This window comes from Electrophorus electricus, chromosome 24 (assembly GCF_041902795.1).
Source record: "Electrophorus electricus isolate QZ-2024a chromosome 24, ASM4190279v1, whole genome shotgun sequence".
NCBI classification, from domain to species: Eukaryota; Metazoa; Chordata; class Actinopteri; order Gymnotiformes; family Gymnotidae; genus Electrophorus; species Electrophorus electricus.
In genome coordinates, this window is record NC_137520.1 from 12,336,597 (window position 1) to 12,356,205 (window position 19,609).

General features: G+C 48.6%; 1 protein-coding gene across 37 annotated transcripts in view; it reads left to right on the forward strand.

The window, feature by feature from the left end:
• Nucleotides 1-19,609, forward strand: part of kif1b (kinesin family member 1B) — a 55,969-nt gene that overhangs the window by 5,695 nt on the left and 30,665 nt on the right. For 8 of the 37 annotated variants that reach the window (XM_081706903.1, XM_081706917.1, XM_081706921.1 and 5 more), the window contains exons 3-18: nt 9,862-9,938; nt 10,147-10,326; nt 10,578-10,643; nt 10,889-11,067; nt 11,877-11,988; nt 12,493-12,570; nt 12,825-12,890; nt 13,020-13,037; nt 13,250-13,325; nt 13,411-13,489; nt 13,653-13,795; nt 14,418-14,459; nt 14,853-14,939; nt 16,174-16,385; nt 18,376-18,455; nt 18,746-18,821. In XM_081706903.1, coding sequence (XP_081563029.1) covers nt 9,862-9,938; nt 10,147-10,326; nt 10,578-10,643; nt 10,889-11,067; nt 11,877-11,988; nt 12,493-12,570; nt 12,825-12,890; nt 13,020-13,037; nt 13,250-13,325; nt 13,411-13,489; nt 13,653-13,795; nt 14,418-14,459; nt 14,853-14,939; nt 16,174-16,385; nt 18,376-18,455; nt 18,746-18,821 — 1,571 coding nt within the window. The remainder of the gene's footprint in view (nt 1-9,861; nt 9,939-10,146; nt 10,327-10,577; nt 10,644-10,888; nt 11,068-11,876; nt 11,989-12,492; nt 12,571-12,824; nt 12,891-13,019; nt 13,038-13,249; nt 13,326-13,410; nt 13,490-13,652; nt 13,796-14,417; nt 14,460-14,852; nt 14,940-16,173; nt 16,386-18,375; nt 18,456-18,745; nt 18,822-19,609) is intronic. The other 29 variants (XM_081706916.1, XM_027016302.3, XM_081706919.1 and 26 more) reach the window with 12 other exon arrangements.

Consider the following 19,609-nt stretch of genomic DNA (forward strand, 5'->3'; position numbering starts at 1 on the left):
CTGTCCTTCCCCATGAGCTCTGCAGCAGCAGACCTTTGCTAGTCCTCCCAAAACAAACTGAATTAGTGGGACTAGAGTAGAGGGGATGCTCTACATGGGTACGATGGCACAACGTAAAGATACGAAGCTAAGGCCTGACCTCAGTGTGAAAGTCTTCTATAACCTCCCCATTGCTTATTTAAGATGTTGTTTCACTCTCTTCAGCTGTATAGATTATTGTCCTCAGAAATGTATCCTACTGGAAGGTTGGTTTCCTTTACTAGATAAAAGTAAATTCGGTCCCACAATACTTGGCAGTAAGCAAGATTTGGCTTATATCTCTAAATCCAAGTAGAATGCGTTGCTTTAGGGCACGGTGGAAGCACTGCTATTTGCTTCTTACAATTGGAAAGCTCCTGGCAATGTCTCTGCAAGGATGGCTGCTGCTGAAAGAGACAGAGAAACACTTGAGTCAGTAAATGCCTTTCACGCTGATTTGAGAAACAGAGAGAGAAGTGGGGGGGGTAAGAGAGCGACCGAGCGAGTGTGAGAGCAGGCAGCAGAATGAGTGTGACTGAGGAAGGGTTGGGACTGTTTGGTTCAGTTTACCCTGGCTGAGTGGCTCTGGCACCAGAAAGGGCTTGCGCGTGAGCCTTAATTGTAGAGCCAAGCCACTGACCCAAATAGGGGTATAATCCTCACCTGAGGTCACTGAGCTGCAGCCCTAATCCTCTCAGTCTGTTGCAGGTGCATACCTGACCACTCCATGTACCACTCCTCCTCCCACAGTGCCCCTTAACCGCAGGCCAAGGAGAACGGCGGTCGCTCAGGGTCATGCTGCAATCTTACTGCAGAACGGCCAGAAGAACTGTTGGCGGCGTGATCCTTGCTCCAGAGTGAGCTGTGTCTTCACGTGGTGCTGCGTTGTTAGCATGGTCACATTAGCCAACCCCGGCCATTGTATGTTGTAAAATATTACGGTATATCACTTTATGAATTATATGTTTTAAACATCCTTCCGTTCTGCTGAAATGTCCATCCCTTCACCAGAAGATTACTGGAGGATGAAGTTTAAAACTGTCCAAGGTTAATTAGCTAGATGATGATGATGATGCACCTCTGGCTTCACAGAAACGTACACTCACTCAGTGGCAGTTAATTTTGAAAATGTTGACAGGAATGTTTTGATGTGCCAGGCCAGAGTTGCTCTAGTCCAGTGGACATCACTAGCTGTCCTTGTTTTGATTCTGTGCATGAGGTACTGCTGCTCCTACCAGACGTATTCCCAGAGCATCACGCTGCCTTGCATCATGTGCACTAACTAGTTGCGGTGTCCATGACAATCGATACCAATATGCCTCGCGATGGCTGCTGGAGGCCATTACAGATGAGCTCGTCTTACATGCCGTCTTCATGTGCATGTGGACAATGCACTTGTGTGCTATCGCGCACGCCTGTTTTCTCCACCCATCTTCTGGAATCCTGCTTATCTGCTTACAGGCTGTCCCTGAATATGCTTTTATATAGAAATGTGTCATAAATATGTAAACATGTAAGACTCTCCACTCGTTGCCTGTCAGTGGTGCTACTGAGTGATGATATTCCACTGTTTCATTAGTCTAGGTTGCCAGCTGTTTTAAACCTCCTCGTAGGCTCCATTTCCAACGCTTCTCATTTTATTCTGCCTTTGTCATACTCTCATACTCACCTTGCATTTGTATAATGAACACAAATATTTTGTTCACAGTGAGTTGAGGCTAAAGGCTTTAGTATCTGCTCATGTATGGGCGGAAGTCAGACGAAGGCCACTCTCAGACTGGAATCAGTTGTTTTGTGGTGGCCTGGGAGGTGCTTTGGTTAACCATGGCATGTCTTTGCCAAAGGATCTTTTTTACTCTTGATTCAGTATCGCTGTGAATTTAAAATGTGGCATTTGTGGACATGACTGTGGCCAAACCCTCGAGCCGGCTGGGAAAGCAACAGGGTTTTCGCTGGATTGCTAATTAGTGGTTTTCTGATGTGATTTATGTGAGAACTCTGGTACACAAACAACAGATTAACAGTAATAAGATGATATTAAACTTGATTTATATATTCCAATAGCCATTCTCATCTCATTTTTTATACGCTGAGCTTGGCTTATCTGATCCTATCTGCTTTAGATATTTTTGAAAAGTTGTCATATACTAAAAAGTAGTCATATTCCACTTTATTCCTTCATATATGGAAATTGTTTGTGTTTTTTTTCCTCTCCTAAAAGTTGTTTTTATGCTAAGATGTTTATAATTAGGAACATCATGGAAGCAGGCTGACCTCAGGCCTGTGATCTCCAATGTATGGTAATCTCTAATTAGGAATGCAGTGACAATGGGCTAATCTCAGGCCTGTGATCTCAACTATGTGTTGTAATTTGTAATTAGGAGTACAGTGAAAGTAGGCTGATTTCTGGCCTGTGATCTCCGTTGTGTGTCGTGATCTAGGTGGGAGTGTTGTGACATTGGGTTGGACTGAGGCTTCTGTTTCTTGTTTGGAGAGTGTAAGGGGGGGGGCTCCACCATGTGTGCAAGGGTGGGATTCCTGGCCCCAAGCACTGGAATTGTGGGGCTTTTCTGCTGTAGCAATGTCTGCATAGAGAGCAGCTCCTGCTAAGTTAGGGCTTGGAGGGGTCACAGATTAGCTCTCTTCCTGACTTCTGTCCCTTCTCTCTGGCATAGGAGCAAGTATTTTGGAAGTGTCTTGAAGTGGGTGTGGAGTTATTTTGGCTTGGCCCCATACTCTGGTCAAGTCTGTACCGGTTAATGCAGAGATTGGGGCCAGTTCAGTCTGGGTAAAAGCACTGTTCTGCTGGACGTCCATGAGCTGAAGATACCAGTGCAGCGTCGGATCTTCTGGCCCAGTGTTCACGAAACCACAAAATAACGGCCTAGTTAGAAAGCCAGTGTGCTTTAAAAAAATCGGACAATAGCTTGTACTTCCACGCACTCGCGTGCACCTGAATGGCACTTCTTAAATTGCAAAAGTGTGCAAGGTGCTGGAGAGGCTTTGTTTGTATGCTTTTAAGCTCTTTATGCATTTCTGTTTATTCTTCAGAAAACTAAAATGTATTTTGTGTATTCCAAAATGGTTGTGTAAACCTAGGCTGGGCTCACTGTTTGGTCCTTGACTGTTCTTTGAGAGAATTTTTTCCTGCTTAACGTGTCCAAAATTGAGTGGCTCAGGTCTGTTAGAGGTGAAATGCCTATTTTGAATTCAGTGCCCCATGTCATTCTGTTCAGTAATGTGCATGTGCAGGGAAATGGGGAACAGTTCAGTGTTCCAGCATTGCACAGAGCATCTTGTGAAATGGTTGAATTGCATGTGTCCCTCATTCATTTCACTCTGACTGGCAGCAGCGCATCATGTAAGCCTGAAAGTGCTCTGTGTGACGCTACGTTAGCCAGCATAGAAGGCTGCTTCGGAGCTCCACACTTGGGTGTGCCGTCCATGAAGTGGCATTTAAGCACTAAGGCTTGGTGTCACCTGACTAGTGCGAGGTTAGCCTAAATGGATCTGCATTCTCCAGTAAAAATCCAGCCATGTGTCACCGTGACATGTTGGTACCTCTGTGGCCTACATTTCTCATCAGCTTGTATCTCCCTGATAGCACAAGCTGCTTAATGCACATAATGAATCGTCTGTCTGTCTTCACATGGTCCTAAGGAGGCTGGTTACCTAACAGCTGGGACTCTCTCTCTCTCTCTCTCTCTCTCTCTCTCTCTCTCTCTCTTTCTCTTTGATTTGATTTGATTTGAGACTCAGATTGTGCAAGGAGATGAATGGCAAAAAATCTCTATTTATAGTCCAGGCATGGCCAGTACTCTTATTCATGCAGTTTTAATCCCAAGAAAGCAAAGCAGACGTTGTTGTTGTTGTTGTTTTGTTTTTGTGCATTACAAAAACTTGGAAATCCTGCAGTGGAGCCCTGGCTCCTACAGGAAGTATGGCGCGATGAACTTGCTGATGGTGAAGAAGAAAGCTTCTTCACTTTTGTTGCTTCTAGCGTCTTCTGCATGCACTCTCTCGGTCGGTCCCTCCTTTGGTCTCTCCTTTTCGCCCTCCTGGAGGCCATCAGCTATCTCAAATGTCAGTGCCTTTTGATCTAGAGTTCAAGACATTTGCAGCAGTCAGGCATTCAGAGAGGTATTGGATATGGTGTCGTTTTTTGTATTACACCAGCAAGGTAGCCATTGCAGTTCATTGGAAGGGCACAAAAAGTTTTCCCAATGCAACTATATGCGGATGGATGTTCCGTTTGTGGGGTTGTTTTTTTTTTTTTTAATGTTTGTCCATCTTTCTTCATTTAGTTTCTAATCAGCAGGTAATCTGGATATAAAATAGCTGCTGATGTACTTTTCTTCTCCACTCACCCTATTGGGTATGTGGAGTGGAATGTGCCGAAGGTCTTTCTCACACCACACACGTTGTTGCTCGTTCTCATGCCGTCTCCGTTTCTGCATACGTTAAACGTGCACCTGCAGGGGGGTTGGGCCATCTGTTCAGTGGCCACTTCTGTTTCCTGTTGGGTAGTTCTCGTGTGCAGAGCAGGAAAAAGCAAAGCAGCTTTCCTCACGTCTCCTCTGGTGAGGAGTAAACTCTAGGTCAGGCTCTGGGTCCTGCTTTACCAGGGTGAGGAGGGTTCAAGCTGGCTTTGGTGCAGAAATAACCTGCTGCACAATGCGACTCATGGAAATAGCTGATGTGATACCCAATCCTGCACCTTCTATCATCTTTAGAACCCAGAAGTCCTTCATCAGCAACCGTCTCCAAACATCAGCATCGCTGTCTGGTTTAAACGTCTTCCCAGCCCTCTATGGCCTGTCTGGTGCTTGAGCTGTGTGTGTCTCTGCGTCTTTTGCGTTTGTCTGTGTGTGTCTGTGCGTGCGTGCGTGCTTTCTTGCTGAGTGGAGTGTGTCAGGAAAACGTGCCCATTCCTTCCTGTCACTGCGGATCTGTCAGCATATTGAGGAGAACCTGCCATCTGCTGCCGTATAAATAGCAGGAGTGGAGCAGGCCTCTCCAGCAGCTGGGCCGCTCTGTACGGGCCCAGGGGTTCCCCTCTACGCCCTCCCTGCCCCACCTTCGTTTAGCTCAAGTTTTTACCCCTGCGTATCACTTCTTTTTTTTATACGTCGTGCTCTCATTAGGTGATGTCTGTTTAAAGCACCTCCATTAGACTCATAATGCAGATTATTCAAGGACAGATTTTAAAGCATGTGAGTGCTTTGGCTTGTTTGAGTGAATATTTATCACCGTTATTTGAATATACTTTGGTCTGCTGCCTCTGAGGGTCCTTGACCTGAGCATTCCCTGTGTCAGACATTGTTAGATGGAACCGGACTATGTGGGGAAAAGTCATTGTGCTCTAAAAAAGGGCACAGGCTTGTCATAACCGATGACCTCACGCGCTGTGCAGGACTCGGCCGTGGACGGGACTACCCGGCCGCTTGCCACTGCTGCATTGTTCTCCAGCCGTCTCCTTCCCCTCTGACCTCTCTCTCTCTCTCTCTCTCTCTCTCACTGGGCTAGGAGACAGAGAGAGAGAGAGAAAGTGGCGTGGACAGTGAGAGGCCGGTGGGGTGGGGGGTGACCTGGATTACTGGAACACAATAGCAAAGTTGAAACCCTGTTGCGGTAAACACGCCCGGATGTGTCTGCGTGGACGGAGGAAGAGAATCCCCACTGTTCTCGCCAGCTGCCTGCTCTCTCTGTCCACATTTGTACGCCTTTTTCATTGATCTTGCAAAAGCCCACCGCCTTCCTGTTGTGCAGTTTGATTTGTGTCTCTCTGACAGCTGTTTGCATTGTCTCCGTGCTGTGCGGTCGTGCCTTGTTATCACCTGGGCATGCTTCCGTAACGCTTCCTGTTAAACTTCCGTCACGTGTCTACTCCACGGCGTGCTCCCAGTCAGGGGTATGTGTCAGGATGACGGCGTCTGTGTGATGCTGTGAAGAGGCTATCTGTTATCACTCTTAATTTGTTCATGTTGTAATTGTTGATGTGTTCTGTCACCTGGGTTTGAGTCTCTGCTAAGTTCAGGTTTCATGGTCTTGTATCCTATACCTGACCTCTGTTAGACCATGTGATCAGCAGCACTGTATGTTCTGCGCAGATGTTAGTGTTAGTTTACCTGTGAATAAATTGGTGTGTGTGTGTGAAGCCAGACAGACTTCATATGCTAGAGCGACAGACTTCCTTGAGCTTCCGTCTTTAGGATCCGGCCCACTGGAATGGGGGGAAAGTGTGAATTTATTCCTGGTATTCCTTTCTTTTCTGACCCGTGTTAAACATCTGCCCCCTGCTTTTACCAGCCTCTTGGGGGCCTGTTTTGAACCTGGGTATTTTTAGCTGGCTTTGGAAACGCATTGTGACAGATGTTGGATTCTAGTCAGCTCTTTGTGATGCACCACTGTTGCAATTTTCTGTTTTGGGGACTAGTTGTTACCTTAAGAGTTGCTGAACACTGCTAATTGTGAGTATAGAATTGGCTTTGGGCCAGATCCACATCAGATGCCTGGAGAAGAGAGGGGAGGGGAAGTCTGGGACCATGGCCCTCCATCAGACGGAGCACGGCTGCTCCTCCTCTGGGCCAGGTGGACCTAGACAACGGAGTTCAAAGTTCTACAGGCCCAGAAGCCAGATGTTGGTGGATTCTTGCTCTCCTCTTGGATGTAAACTCTTTGCAGGCTGGTTAAAAACAGCCTGGTCCTTGTTAAGAGTCCCTTCTGCCTTTCTTTCGCACTGCGATGAAGGGATGTGAGCTCATTATTGTGGGCCTGTGTGCATCTGACCCCTGCCTGGGCCACCCAGCACGGTGTGGGCTGTATTTCTGCACCTGAGTGTGGACTGAGTGAGTGTGTGTTTGCATGCACAATTATGTGCATGTGAGGAGCAGAGCCAGTAATATCAGAGACTGCATGGTCACATGACTACGGAATATGGCAGGAAAAAGAACAGAAGAATGGGGGGAAAAACCCCCAAGTTGAATTAAAAGGCAGAGTTGGAACCGGGAAGCTGCTTCCAGGAAACGGGCGACACTTTCAGCGTGACGTTTGCATAATGATCAACTTCCTACTTGTCGCTGGAGAGGTGGAGCGCTAATTACCTCCACTTGGACGGTACTTGTCCTCTTTGTTTAATATTGTGCTTTCACACGGATCATTGAAGGTGTTGGCTTCACGTTGATTGCACAGGGGCTGGGTGGGGCAGTCCTGCCTAATCGGAGGACTCCGCTAATGGCCGGGTTCGTGTTCCAAGGCTGGCGCACGTGTGTCTTTGCACAGGGCCGTTTCACAGTCTCCTCCTGTCTTCTGCAGCGTTCATGCGTGGTGCTACCACAAAGCTGTGCTCTCTGCAGACTTAAGCAGCTTGATGTCTGGCCTACAAGTCTAAATGTGTTCATTATGAGTCTTTTTTATGCATCCCGGCGGGTTTGAGGATCGGTCGACTTTAGCGTAGGCTAATTGTTTAATGATATATATACACACACACGGTTAAAATGTTCAGTGGATGCAGAGTGTGACGGCAGCAGTGGAACAGTGAATTATGGCACACGTAAGAAGTGATTCCTGCTGAGCAGTGTGCCGGTTGTCACGGTGACGGGCATGCAAGGTCCTACCTGTTGCCAAATTGGTCAGATGATCAATATAGTCATTGTACAAAGTGTGTGTGTGCGTGCGCGTGAGGTGTTGTGTACGTTAAGTACGTGCAGGACCCGTGATATGGAGATTCCGTGTGGGATAGACAGTCAGGTAAACGGAGGGAGGGACACGGACCACAGACAGATGGAGAGAACAAGCCGGATGAGTTGTCGTGATCGTGCATCACGTTCACCGTTGGGAAAAACTCTTCCCTCCTCAGAAGGTCTGGATGAGACATGGTTGCCTTAGTGATTTAGCCATGAACGGAGGCTGCGGGATCGTGCGTGTGCGTGGTACCAGCACATGTCTCAGTAAGGGGAAGTCCCGGAGGAAGGGGGCGGGGCTCCAGCGCCCCAGCCATGGCTATGCCTAAGGAGCACGGCCGATGGGGCCAGAGTGGGCGCAGGCATTTATAGCCTCTCTGGGCTTTTTGTTCCAGGAAAAGAGTGCAGATCAAAGCTGGACTCACTCGTAAATTAGCTTTGCCCCTTCTCAGACCCCTCCTATGAATCGATGCCCAATAAGGCAGGCTGGTCCTGGCACGTCTTGAGGGGCTTGCGAGGCGAGGTGGTGTCTCCTGTTCTCACCTGTGTGACCTCAGCGATCAGACAAACTCTGCTGTCGTGCTCCGAAAGGAAAAACAGTGACTCCTGTCCTGAATACCCTGGAGAACCTACTGAGTTCACTCTCCTCTGTTGATCTTTCTCATTAGACTGTAACCTGCAGGAGAGAAGAGTATTGTGCTCACCCCCCAACCCCATACTCACACACACATACACACACACATTATTATACGGCATTATTGATGAATGCCCTGAGATTGGGGTGTCAGGTTCTCTGCATGAGCACTGTGCTTCTGTTTGTAATTGGACTGCCCCATTCTTCCTTTATTTTTGACATATAGGGTGATCTGCCTGAAAACGCGCGCGCATGCGCGCACACACACACACGTTGTGCTATGCGCACCTCTCTGTGGCCGGAGGAACTGCGCGTGTTGCCGTTCTGTTTGGGTGGTTGCTAGGTCGGCAGCATGCACAACATATTCACCGGTCGCCCCCTCAGCTTTTTCCAGGCCCCCACCCGTCGTCCCTGCTGGCATGGTCCGCTCGCGGGCACAAACCGGGGATCTCGCCAGCCTCGGCTCCAACACGCTCACTCGGGAGGGTTTTTAAGCAGCAGCTGGCCCCCATGAGGACTATAAATATCCCACTGTGCGTTCCAGCCGCGGGGGGGGGGGGGGGGGGGGAGACTCGTGCCAGTCGCGGCTGCAGATTACTGTTGATTAAGACGGCACGGCTGGTTGGCCCCACGAGGAGAAGGAGTGGTGGGCACAGCCTGGTGGGAAGGAGGGCGAGATGGGGGGGGGGGGGGGGGTTGTATGTGCACAGGCATGTGGGGAAGAGGTGGTCCGAGAAGCTGGGATGGTTTCATGGAGAGAAGAGGAGAGTGAGAGTGGGTCAGGACTGAAGTAGCCAAGTGGAGCAGCACGCAAAGGGTCAAACGCGTGACCTCTGCTCCTACTGGGTTTGGGGCGGTTGGCTCTCGTCTGTGCATCGCGCTCAAAAGGCCCCTCTATTCTGCGCACGCCGTTTTTCGCGGACTGGGACATGCTTAATCAAGGGGTTTGTGCTTGTGAGCTGTGAAGTCATGTGCCACCCTGGTTCTCACTTCCTGTTCTGCTAGTGTTTGGCTGTGGGGAAACCTTACAGCATGTTAAAAGGAAAATAAGTGAATTAAGTGTTTTCGTAAGGAGGGCAGTTATGTTGCATGGATGAGCTTGTTCAATTTGAAGTCTTGGGACATACCCCAGAGATATCTTTTGAGGTGACTTTTGAGTCCAAAAGGTCAACAGAGGCAGCCAGACCCTGAGGCCATGGCATTTGATCAGATGTTCAATTCAGAAATCAAGATACAGCTGTGTGAAAAGTTCACTCTGTAAGATCCCAGAGACTTCTTTTATGCTACCCATTTTTCTGGAGGGCATCACTAACATGACTGTTTTATAGATTTTAAAGGATAGTTGAACATTAGAGGTCTGCATACCACCAATAACCTTTAATATTACAAAGGAATGCTTTTCTTTTTTTTTCCCTCCCAGATCAGGTCTCTTGTCCTCAGTAGAGCAGGGACCCAATAAACACCTCACCACAAAGAGATCAGGCTTCCTTTATGTTGCACTCATGTCTGTCCTGTCCTCTCTTCCAGCTATTTTGAATCCCAAAAACCCAAAAGAAGCACCAAAGTCCTTCAGCTTCGATTACTCTTACTGGTCACATACTACGGTAATTCCTGTTTCTCTTTTATTTCTGCCTTCTTTGTCTGTCCTTTTTTCTCTTCATCTCTCTCTCTCTTCCTCTGTGATCCTGTACTGTTTTTTCTGTTGTGCTTGCTCTGTATAAAATGCCCATTTGTGATGATTGAGAGTAATTAATCATCAGCTGATGTCGTGCGTGCGTGCACTCTCCACCCATTTCCCCTGTCCTCCCCTAGCTGGACGACCCAAGCTTCGCGTCCCAGAGCCGCGTGTACAACGACATCGGCAAGGAGATGCTACAGCATGCATTCGAGGGCTACAACGTTTGCATCTTTGCCTACGGCCAGACTGGTGCTGGCAAGTCCTACACCATGATGGGCAAACAGGAGGAAGGGCAGGAAGGCATCATCCCTCAGGTGTGTCTCAGAGCGCCATATGGGACAGGGAGGCATCTCGCTGTCAAGGAATGTCAGCGGAAAGAACCAACAGCAGGCATGAATGAGTCAGGTTTAGCTCCAGAGTCTCTAATCCCAGAGAACTCTTGCCAGAAGACATTAAGGAATTGGCTCTTTTTCTGGCCTTTCCTGCAGCAGCTTGAGTTATTTGTGTGCTTTATCGATCCGTCTCTCCTCACCGCCTAATGCGCCATTTTCACTTCCCTGCTCAGCTCTGCGAAGAACTCTTTGAGAAAATCAACGACAGCGCCGACGAAGATCTCTCGTACTCTGTGGAGGTGAGTGGCCTACGTGCGCCCCTTCTCTCCGGATCCTCCCCGTCGCGCGAGGAGGCGCAGGACCGGCCGGGGCACCCACGCTCTGCGGGGTCGGCCTTCCTCGGACGGTCCTGCATGGCTCCGCCCTGCCCTCAGCTGACCCCTCATCTCTCACACGCCTATCATTCAGCAACTACAGAATAATCCGATTTTGTCCGAATGTGTTGCCATGACCTTTAAACCTAAACATACGTGTGCGCGTGTAGGTCGCGTACATGGAGATTTACTGCGAGCGGGTGCGGGACCTGCTCAACCCCAAGAACAAGGGGAACCTGCGTGTGAGGGAGCACCCCTTGCTTGGGCCGTACGTCGAGGATCTGTCCAAGCTGGCCGTGACCTCGTACACGGACATCGCTGACCTCATGGACGCCGGTAACAAGGCCAGGTGAGGGGACTGACGTGGAGGACGCAGAAGCGCCGGCCTGAAAATGACCTCCCTTCAGTTAGGCGCCGCCTTTTGTCCATTTCCCAAACGACATGTGTGGAGGTCCCCTGCAGGGTAGCTGGTACCTTCCGTCTTTGAGAGACCATGTTGATTCCCTCACAGTCACTAAAAGTGAAAGGTGATGTGAGCACTTGGCTGATGGGAGCCATTCGTTTTGTGGCTGGATTGCCAGAGATCCGGAAATTGCATTAGCGGACTGAAAAGGTACTACAGGGGATGCCTTTATACTCAGTAAATATAGCTCTTCTGCAGAGGAAGGTCATGAGTGGTCATGGGACAGCTTAGTTTTGTGTGTGTGTGTGTGTGTGTGTGTGTGTGTGTGTGTGTGTGCGCGCGTGTGTCTTTTGAAGGAGTGGTACCCACTGCCTGCTCTCAGGGTTTCCTGCTGTAGAGCACCACATAATGCCAATTTCTCCACTGTCTTTCCCCACACTTTGAGAGTCTGGTCGCCCTCCTGCACTCTCTAGTACTTTCCAGGATTACGGTCGGTGACGGTGACCATAATCCTGAATATGCGGCCTGTACGCATCCCCGCTGTGAGCGGGACTGGCCTGTGACTCACACGTGGCCCTCAGAGATTAGCTGCTTTCACTCCTCCAGAAAGCGAGTCCTAGTGATAGGTCAGGAAAGCTCCTCAGCAGGGTACTAGTGTGCAAATGAGTCTGCACAGTGTTCTAGGAAGTGTTCTAGGAACAGCCCATCACGCATGCTTTCTTATTCCATGTTTTACCCACAATTCCTGTCTGCAGGACTGTTGCCGCCACCAACATGAACGAGACCAGTAGCCGCTCCCACGCCGTCTTCACCATCGTCTTCACCCAGAAGAAGCACGACAGCGAGACAGACCTGTCCACGGAGAAGGTCAGAGCAGGGGCCCGTCCCCCTGCGGGGAGAGAGGGTGGGGTCCTCTGCTCTCGTGTGTAGGGCTCATTGTCTGACGGTTTTACGCACAAAAGCATCTCTGTGGCGCCGGCGTGGACAATAGCCTTTGTGCAGCGCGAACGCATTCGATTTTCCTCCCTGGGCTGAACTTGCCGCTCTGTACGGCTGCTCTCAACCCACTGTCCCCTGGGCAGCCAGTGTGAGGCTGAGTGAGCAGAAACTGTGTTCCTGACCCAGATTGCTTGGTCCAGGGATCTGTAGTTCAAGTGCGTCACCGGTACACTCGAACGAGTTCACCGCTCCAGCTGGTGAACCAGTTTAAGCTTTTTAACTACGATGAATGGAAAGATGAACCGTGAATGGGTGGGAGAAACCGAATGAGAAGTTGAGGTCTTTGAGTGGCCAGTTGAGATTTTCTCTGTCCTGTTGGTTCCTGTCTCTGTGCCTCGGGTGTGATGGGGCCTGTGTTGCATCGTGTTGCAGGTCAGCAAAATCAGCCTGGTGGACCTGGCAGGCAGCGAGCGTGCCGACTCGACCGGCGCCAAGGGCACGCGGCTGAAGGTACACACTTGTCCCGCTGCCCTTTACCATGGCAACGCCGCTGCTGGCTGCGCACACACACACACACACACACACACACACACACACGCACACACAACTGCACATGTAAAAGTGCCTCTAGTCACATTGTGTACTCTGATGCAAAGTGCTACAGCAAAAAAAATCCCTTAGAAACATAATGGCCTCTTCACTTTAGGGGCATTTAGGCCACAGAGCGCAGCTTAGGAATCAAGACGCATTATTTTGCTCCACAGGAGGGTGCGAACATCAACAAGTCCTTGACTACCCTGGGAAAGGTGATCTCTGCGCTGGCTGAGGTGGTGAGTATTACTGCAAAGTCTTGGTACTCTGCTGTGGCCTTCCTGTCTGTCTCTCCTGCCTGTCTTACTGCAGTGCTGTAACACTGAGTGCTGTGTGTGTCTCTCTCTTGCCAATGCTTGCCAACCCAGGATAACTGTACCAGCAAGGTAAAACCCGTGTTCACTGATCCCTTTAGTGAAAGCAAAGACTAGCGATCTGTGCTCTCATTGTTTTAGCTTTTGTTCTCCCCTCCAGCGTATAACCTGTGCCCCACCTCACATTAATGTCCCTTTCATTTTTCAAAACTAACCATTTCCTGACATGATATTGTGGTCATTTCTTCTGTGAGTGTTGATGGATGATCATGTTTTGAAAACAGAGCAAGAAGAAAAAGAAGACAGACTTCATTCCTTACAGGGACTCTGTGTTGACGTGGCTTCTGAGAGAGAATTTAGGTATGTGTAGCCCATTATAGGCCTCAGTCAGATGTTATAATAGTGGTGTTGGCTGTTGTATTGATTTCTACATTTCTTTAACTAGGTGGAAACTCGCGCACAGCTATGGTGGCTGCCCTGAGTCCTGCTGACATTAACTATGATGAGACCCTGAGCACCCTGAGGTTAAAGCTCCACCACCCCTCTGACCACAGACACCCCCCGACCCCATGACCCTGGCCACGCAACTGAAACTCAAATGGTTTTTTAATTATCTTTGTGTGTCTCTCTCTTATAATGTGCGACCTTCATGTGGTCTCTCTCTCTCTCTCCCTCCCTCCCCTACAGGTACGCAGACCGAGCCAAGCAGATCAAGTGCAACGCCGTGATCAACGAGGACCCCAACGCCAAGCTGGTGCGTGAGCTGAAGGACGAGGTGTCTCGTCTAAAGGAGCTGCTCCGAGCCCAGGGCCTCGGTGACATCCTGGACAGTAAGTCGGCGGTGTGGTGTCCACAGGAGACCCCTGCTACGCTAACCCGCCAGCACCACACACCACCGTTCACAATATCCCCAATATCCTCCTCAGGTGTGATCTAGCTCTCGTCCTGCTGTCTTCATACCATTTGCATCTGTGTCTCTAGATCCGAACTCCTTTTATTAAACTGCTTAACAAGGAATGAAACTGTGTAATACACAGACACATACATAGCCAGATATCTGTTGTCTTATATACAGGCAAGATTAATAGTATTTCCAATTTTTGTAGGCCATAAAGCTTTGCAGTACATCCAATCAGATGTGGATTCCTAATAATGAAGTGCGCTAAACGATAACGTGATTTCACGTTTGTGATGTTGGTATCCTGCTTATTTATGAATCAGATCATATATAGACAAATGTCATAGGAATTCAGTAGGGTTGAAATACATTGGATTGAATAACTGGATATGGCCAGGGTCAATTAGAGTGAATTCTGCATGCTAAGGTTTGTCTGGTCCATCACATTCGTATCTTTGGTGTATATTTCTACCTATTGGGTCCAAATTCTCCAACTTCCTTCCTTTTTAAACGTTGACCTCTCACCCTGTCCTGTTCTTCCTGCTTCCCTTCAGTCGAGCCAATGGGGGATGATTACCCTGGAAGTGAAAGCAAATGTGTGTATATGTATAGCCTTCCGTGTGTCCTCCCCCTCCCTCTAGTGCACTCTACCCTCCCTCCTCACTGCTGATGGCTTAAACATCGCTTCTGGCTCTCTGGAAGTGAACCCACTGGCTTTGCATGCCTCTGTTTCTCTTCCTGCCAGAGCTTGAGACCCAAGGAGTTCCAGACAAATTCCGCCTGCCGGGTTTAGGAGGTGGGGCCGGGCGCGGGGCATCTAGCGTGCGGGCTGAACCCTTTGCCCTTGCACTTCTATGGGCTGGGACCCATCTGCACTTAGCCCCCTCACTGACTAGCAACAGGCCCCATTTATTTGTCTCAATGTTTAGCTCATCCCTACCTTCTATGCTGTCCTTTTACGTTGCTCTTTGTTTTTTGTCATTGAAAAGGTTTTTGTGATGTCCTGTACCTGTCCATTACAGGTGACAGTATTCAGATTGCTCCTCAGGTTGCAGCTAGGCACTGCCGGAGGAAAGGTGCATGCTTACTTTCACCTTTGCAGACGTAGAGGTGGAACTGAATGGGTGACCGTGAAGTATTGGCCGTGCTAGCTTACTGTAGCTTTTATCGATCTAGCTGCTCCCTGTCCAGTCGTATTTCCCTCTCCCCTCCAAATGACTCCCCTTCTCGGCTTCCCTGTCCTAGTCTTGGATCCTCTTGCGCACCCTGTGTTCCTCTTTTTAAACAGCTTCAAGAGCATTAAGGGCTACTGATACAGAACTGTGTTATTTTGACATCTGTCTGGGAGTTCTTGATCTGTAGAAAAAGACAGCTACTGCCCCAGCAGTCAAGATGGAGGTTTTAATGCAGCGGAACCGCTCAGTGTACTGCGCGCTTGCTGTTTGGATTGCATGAGTTATTTGCATGGAGCAGACGGAAGCATAACTCTCAGCTGCGCTGTAGCAGCGGGGTCCCAGACGTTTCAGGAGGCTGTCGTTCCTCACACAGTAGAGCCAGCAGAAAGAACAGGCAGCTGAAACCTCTCCTATCCTGAGGCCGAGCTCACTGGTAGAGGTTTCGTCCGGTCATTCTCGGTCACCCCGGGTGCTCTCATGGCTAATTTGTGGAGCTCTGTGGCTTTGCTTTCCAGCAATAAGAGCAAGATGTGTGTGGGTGTGAGACGGAGCCCACAGCGTCCCAGCCTGGAACTACAGCATGTGTATTCGTACAGTCCCTGCCCTGCTCTGACCTCTGGCTCCGAGGCTCCTGTGTAGCCCTTCACCATAAACCCCTCGCTCTCCTGAAATGAAAATGGTTTTCACCCAGGTCTCCAACTTTTTTAATCAAATAAAGATTACAAAATTGAATATCCAATTTGCTTTCAGATACTTGCGCTGGCGTGTGACATCACAGATCTTCAACAATAATTTGATGTAATAAAAGACAAATATAGTCTAGCCTGAAGCAAATGACAAAATCAAACAATTAGTCACACTAATTCAAATTAAATGACATCCTAACAGGTTTTGGCACCCCTGGTGTGAAAACCAACACCTTGTGTATCTGACCATTTGATTGGGTTGTGTTTTGTTTTTATTTTTTAATGTGTATCGTGTGTCTTGCTAGTCTTTCGTCCTCATTGTCCTTTCTCTCTCTCTCTCTCTCTCCCTCTCTCTCTCTCTCCCCCCCCCCCCTCCCTCTCCCCGTTACCCGTCTCCGTTGTTTTCATGCCCCTTTCCCCTCTTCCCATCTGTCCTCTGTGGGCCCCAGACCTGAAAGACATTCACAACAGTAAACATAGATACTTGCTAGCCTCAGAGAACCAACGGCCTGGCCATCTCTCCACAGCGCCGATGGGCTGCCTGACGGCGTCTCCGTCCTCCAGCTCCCTGTGCAGCCAGGCTGGCCTGCAGTCTGTCTCCAGCATCCAGGAGCGTATCATGTCCACGCCCGGCGGAGAGGAGGCCATCGAGAGGCTCAAGGTACGTTCCCGCACGCTTCTCTCCTGGTCAGAGAGGCATCTGTGCTGACCTCGAAACTCATGTGAGCGACACAAACAGAAGTGCTCAGCCCAGCACCTTGAATCCAAAATCTAGCCCTGGATTTTGTAATAACTGGAAATTATTTTATGTCAAAGTTCTCATCCTAGGAGACTGAAAAGACACTTCTATAACGGATGCCCCTTGTGCAGTGATCTGAAAGTTGTGTGATGATTTTTTTTTTTTTTTTTTTTCCCATGACTAGGGTTAGGGTCGGAGAAAGGGTGAGCTTCACTCCCTGGCCTCTGATTTACCCAGCACGCATCCAAAGCTGATCACTGAAATCACCATCTGTCTACTTCATTCTCACAGCCTGTGCCCAAGGGACTGTCGTTCTCCCAATGTTCTGCAACTAATAAATTGCACTTGTTAAGTATGCAAGCTGTGATCTGGTTCACCATGGTAACCTCCCAAATGTTCCCATTTTGTGCTTGCTCGTGTTGTTGATGCAGTGGTGCCAGTTCCGTTCAGGAACAAAGCTCTCCTTAAGCTGTTGTCTAGTGGGGAGCAGCGGCGTTTGGGGGATGACTTATTACAGTTACGTGTTGATAATAGTCATTTAGTGCAATGTACTGGACATGGATATGGCTTCATCCTTTCTCCATTACCAGCAGGTCTTTCTTGGATTTCTCCCTCGCTCACACACACACACACACGGAACTCAAGCTTATCAGGAGCATCTTGCCGTCAGGAGCTATAGTTTCCATGGTTACAGCAGTGGCCAACACTCTTGTTTGTCATCCAGTGACGTCAGCCTCCAATGCACTTCAGAAATCGGATGAAAATAGACCTGCTCTTTGTGACCATTAGGCATTAAAGGCAGGCGTAACACGCTGTTATTTTCTCCCCTTGTTTTATTCTGGGCATATGGACGTGTGTCAGTCCAGCGTCAGTCATGTGGGAGTACGCACGTGAATTGGAAAGATTACAGAAGTGAACTTATCTAACGGTTACTAGTATTTCTGTCCAAAATGACTTATTGTATTGCTGGAGTAGGACTTCTATGTAACCTTCCCATCTTGTGCTGAGCTACTGAGTGTGTTATTTAAATTATTTCATTTACTGCGTTAATAATATTGTTAAAAGCCAAGTAGCATGGTTATTTCACAGTCACCAGAGGTCAAAGGATATTAACCCTTTAGGAAGGATCTAAGGAGGTGTAGTCTGCAGACTTCCTATATTTTTATGCCCGATAATTGATTCTCCTCTCCCTTTCAGCTTGTATCAGTGAGTTACATACAAAGTAGAGAAGCCAGAGAACAGCTGCCTCTGTGCTCCTTAGCTCAGTTTTCTTCTCCTTAGACCAGTGATGCTTCGGTCACGTTGCCGTCACCTTCAGGTAGTGTCCTGGCCGTAGAGTCGTAAAGTACATATGCTGCTCTCGCCATGGTATGGCTGTGAGACTTTAACATGCGGTGGCTGGGCTTTTCTGCAGGGTTAGGGTTACGAACGCAAGCTGCCACAAACATGTGAGCTGACACGCCATTGCACAAACATGAGAAAAATGGATGAAGTGAATCGGTCAGTGGCCTTGTCCATTTAATAAAAGCTGTTTTTATTTTAAAATATGCCTGAAATGCCTGATGCGTGAATGTGCCTTGTTTAAGTTGGAATCAAGTCTGCAGAGTTTCTGGAGTTTTCTCTTTTCTTGGGTTTAATGAGCATATTCTGTTGCAGTCGCTAACTTTCCAGTATTGCAAAGTCTGTTCAGCAGGGCCGTCTGTCTCCAGCCTCTAGCTAAGACTGTTTGCTTCTCACCTGTTTTTGCAGGCTAGTTGAATAATCGCAGGTAGTTTAATTGTGGTGTTTGACCTTTCATCTCTGTCGCTATAGCATCATTCCGCTACGTGTAAAACCTTTTATGATGGAATGTATTCTTTCGCCATAACGGCTCACGATGGCGTGACTAGTGTGACTCTGTCCCCCACTGCAGGAGTCGGAGAAGATCATAGCCGAGCTGAACGAGACCTGGGAAGAGAAGCTGAGGAAGACTGAGGCCATCCGCATGGAGCGGTCAGTACCAGCGTGCCTGGCATGCTAAAACACTTCCTGCCCCTCCCACAGTTCCCGTAAAGACTGTCAATCATGGCTGTGGCGTGCACTCTCTGGTGGCATATGATGCACTAGTCTCTCGCTCTGTTTGATGGGCCTGTTCTGCAGGTTTGATTTTTGGCAGAAATGTGTCTGTTATGCATCGTAGTGTTGTTCTGGGCGGCCGTTCCTGCCTGTTTCCTGTCGCAGGCTGCGTTCCTGACTCATTTGGACTGGTCTGCGTTTTTATGCACGTCTCTCTGTCTCCACAGGGAGGCTCTGCTGGCAGAGATGGGCGTAGCCATTCGCGAGGACGGTGGAACCCTGGGCGTCTTCTCTCCTAAAAAGGTACGTCTGTGACAATCAAGAGGCTGTCGTCGCCGTCTGGCGCAGACGCTCGCTCCAAGCGTGCAGGAATGAGCTCGCTCTTGTTTACTTGCATGTGTGTGAGGTCTATTTTCAAAGGCCTTCCCTTTTTTTCTCTGATTCTTCCAGGTTGTAAAGGTGTTCCCTATATGAATTAACGGTGCATTTTGTCCTAGTCCACGTTAAGCAGTAAAGCTCAATAGAAGGAAAAAGTAGGAATGTTTTTTAAATCGTTTACTTTTTTCTCCTTATTTTTATCTGTATTGACTTGGGTCAAAATAGTTTGACTTAATTTAGAGTAAAAAAAAAAAGTTCTATAGATACAGGCAGCATTGGTTGTTTGTTTGTTTGTCCCCCCCCTTTATTTTTATTTATTATTTTTTTCAAAAATAATTTCCCTCTGTGTCTGTGTGCATTGTGTGTTTTGTGATGGCATAGTAATCAGTAATTGTGAGAAATCCCATCAGTATAACTATAAAACAGTTCACAGACATCTTTAAGTACACTAACCATGTTGATGGGGTCTAATGTAATCTGAAGGTTCAGTTTTAACACTGCATTGTTGGATCTTAGCTGAATGGGAACATACCCTGGCCTCAGTCGTGATTAGCGTCACCGGATGTTTGCGTGTCGCTGTCATGGCAACCCTTTTAATGCCGTCTCGCTCTACATTCGCTAAAAGCCGCCCAGCTGCGTTTTGCTCACAGGATCTGACTCAGTGAGCACCACTGAACAGAAGATCTGACTGGGAGAAGGTTGGAGGTGCAGGG